The 2,872-nt window shown below is 48.5% G+C and overlaps 1 protein-coding gene across 1 annotated transcript; it reads right to left on the bottom strand.

Annotated features, from left to right (window-relative positions):
• Positions 1-1,113: 1,113 nt before the first annotated feature.
• On the bottom strand, positions 1,114-2,313 carry LOC138877553 (uncharacterized). The gene has a single exon (XM_070157169.1). The coding sequence runs from the start codon at positions 2,311-2,313 to the stop codon at positions 1,114-1,116; it is 1,200 nt and encodes a 399-aa protein (XP_070013270.1).
• Positions 2,314-2,872: the final 559 nt, after the last annotated feature.

Raw genomic sequence — 2,872 nt, 5'->3', positions numbered from 1 at the left:
TAACCGGCCAACACTCTGCCCCATACAACATGGCCAGTCTAACTACAGCTCTGTAAAACTTACCTTTGAGTATCGGTGGCACTTTCTTGTCACACAAGACTCCAGATGCAAGCCTCCATTTCATCCAGCCCGCCCCTATGCGGTGAGTGACGTCCTCGTCGATTTCTCCGCCCCCCTGAATCATCGACCCAAGGTACTTGAAGCTATCTCTCTTGGGGATGACCTGTGACCCAAGCCTCACGTCCCCGCTTATATCCCTCGACTCAGCGCTAAACTTGCATTCCAGGTACTCTGTTTTAGACCTGCTCAATTTGAAACCCTTAGACTCGAAAGTCTGTCTCCAAACCTCCAATCTCTCGTTAACACCGGTCCTCGTCACGTCAATTAGAACTATGTCATCGGCAAATAACATGCACTATGACATCTCCTCTTGAATATGGTCTGTCAAAGCATCCATCACCAAGGCAAATAAGAACGGGCTAAGCGCTGAGCCTTGGTGTAATCCCATAACAACCGGAAAATGCTCCGAGTCGCCTCCCACCGTCCTAACCTTAGTCATTTCTCCATCATACATCTCCTTGATCGCTTGTGTGTAGGCTACCGACACACCCTTCGCCTCAAGACATCTCCAGAGCACCTCCCTAGGAACCTTATCAAGTCAATAAACACCATGTGTAGATCCTTCTTCTTATCCCTGTACCGTTCCACCAACCTCCTAATAAGGTGGATAGCTTCCGTAGTGGAGCGGCCCGGCATGAACCCAAACTGATTGTCGGATATAGACGTCGTCTTCCTCACCCTCACCTCCACCACCATCTCCCAGACTTTCATGGTATGGCTAAGTAACTTGATACCCCTATAATTGTTACAGCACTGGATATCTCTTTTGTTATTGTACAACGGTACCACTGTACTCGACCTCCATTCCTCCGGCATCCTCTTCGTCCTAAAAATTACATTGAACAACCGAGTCAGCCATTCTAATCCTGCTCTACCCACACACTTCCAAAACTCAACCGGAATTTCATCTGGCCCGGTCGCTCTACCCCTACTGATCTTACGCAACGCCCCCATGACCTCCTCTACCTTAATGCGCCTGCAATCTTTAAACTCTCAGAGATTTTCCGAATGTCCCAAGTCTCCTAGCGCTATTTCCCGGTCCCCCTCCTCATTCAGGAGACCATAAAAGTACGTCTGCCATCTCTGCTTAATCTGGGACTCTCCCCTCAATACTCTACCACCCTCATCTTTGATGCACCTTACTTGGTCCAGATCCTGAGCCTTCCTCTCCCTCGCTTTAGCTAGCCGAAACAACTTCCTTTCCCCGCCTTTCTCCCCTAATTCCTCGTATAGGCGGCTAAACACTGTATTCTTCGCCTCCGTAACCGCCAGCTTTGCCTCCTTCCTAGCCACTTTGTACCTCTCTCTATTCGCACTCCTCTGCTCCGCGCTTGTGCTCCCTGCTAACTTCGCGAATGCTACCTTCTTCGTCTCCACTTTACCTTGGACTATGTCATTCCACCACCAGTCTCCTTGGTGCCTGCCAGAAAAGCCCTTCGATACACCTAGCACCTCTCTCGCCGCCTCCCTCACATAGTTCGCTGTCGTCGACCACATAGTGCTCGCGTCTCCACTACTCCTCCAAGCTCCCATAGCGGATAGACACCCCTCCAACTCCTGGGCTTTATCCTTGGTTAAATCTCCCCATTTAATCCTCGATCGGCCACGAGCATACCTTTTCTTGCTCTTCATCATAATGCTGATGTCCATCACTAAGAGCCTATGCTGAGTCGCGAGGGTCTCTCTCGGGATAACCTTACAATCCTTGCACAACCCTCTATCACACCTTCTGAGGAGAAGGTACTCGATCTGAGTCTTCGCCGCTGAACTCCAAAAAGTAACCAGATGCTCCTCCCTCTTCGGAAAAGTCGAGTTTGCAATCACCAACTCGAAGGCCTTAGCGAAGTCTAACAGTGAAGTACCTCCTCCGTTCCTATCCCCAAAGCCAAAGCCACCATGCACTTCGCCATGACTACCAGCAGCCGCCCCAATATGGCCATTAAAATCCCCACCAATAAATAACCTCTCAGTAGGTGGAATACTACGTACAATCTCGTCCAAGCCCTCCCAAAAGTGCCTCTTAACCTCCTCATCCAAGCCCGCCTGCGGGGTGTAGGCGCTAACGACATTGAGGGTGCACTCACCGATCACCAACTTAATAAACATTAGCCGATCATTCACTCGCCTAACCTCAACCACAGACTCTCTAAGATCCATATCCACTAAGATTCCCACTCCATTCTTACCCCTCATGACTCTAGAGTACCACAACTTATACCCATCCGCATTCCTCGCCTTCGTCCTTGCCCACCTAGTCTCCTGGATAGAAACTATATTAACCTTTCTTTTCTGGAGAGTCTTTGCCAACTCAATAGACTTACCCGTCAGCGTGCCTTTCTTCCACGACCCGATCCTCAATCTACAAGCTCCCGTTTTCCCCTTACCCTCCTTTCCTCTCGTCCCAACCCCTGACCCCCTCCCCACCCCCTACTCACCCCCGGTACCCCTCGAGGACATGACCTTACTCTACCATCCCACACTACAGCCACTATACCTACACCAAACTCCGGAAGACACTAACACGGACCCAAACTATAAAATAACTGGTTGCAACTACAAGAATTCTAATAATATGCTTAAAGTGATGCTAACTAGCTAGCCACAAATTAACTAACATAGAGAATATAACCCGGGTGCTTTGGAACCCAACGTCCAGCCCTTTGTGACAATTAATTATAATTTATTAATTATAAGAAATAATTTATTGAATAGTCAATTAATTATTTATTTAACAGTTTAAATGAATTACAAT

Source organism: Nicotiana sylvestris, chromosome 9, assembly GCF_000393655.2.
Source record: "Nicotiana sylvestris chromosome 9, ASM39365v2, whole genome shotgun sequence".
Lineage (NCBI taxonomy): Eukaryota > Viridiplantae > Streptophyta > Magnoliopsida > Solanales > Solanaceae > Nicotiana > Nicotiana sylvestris.
This window is presented reverse-complemented; position numbering and strand designations above follow the sequence as displayed.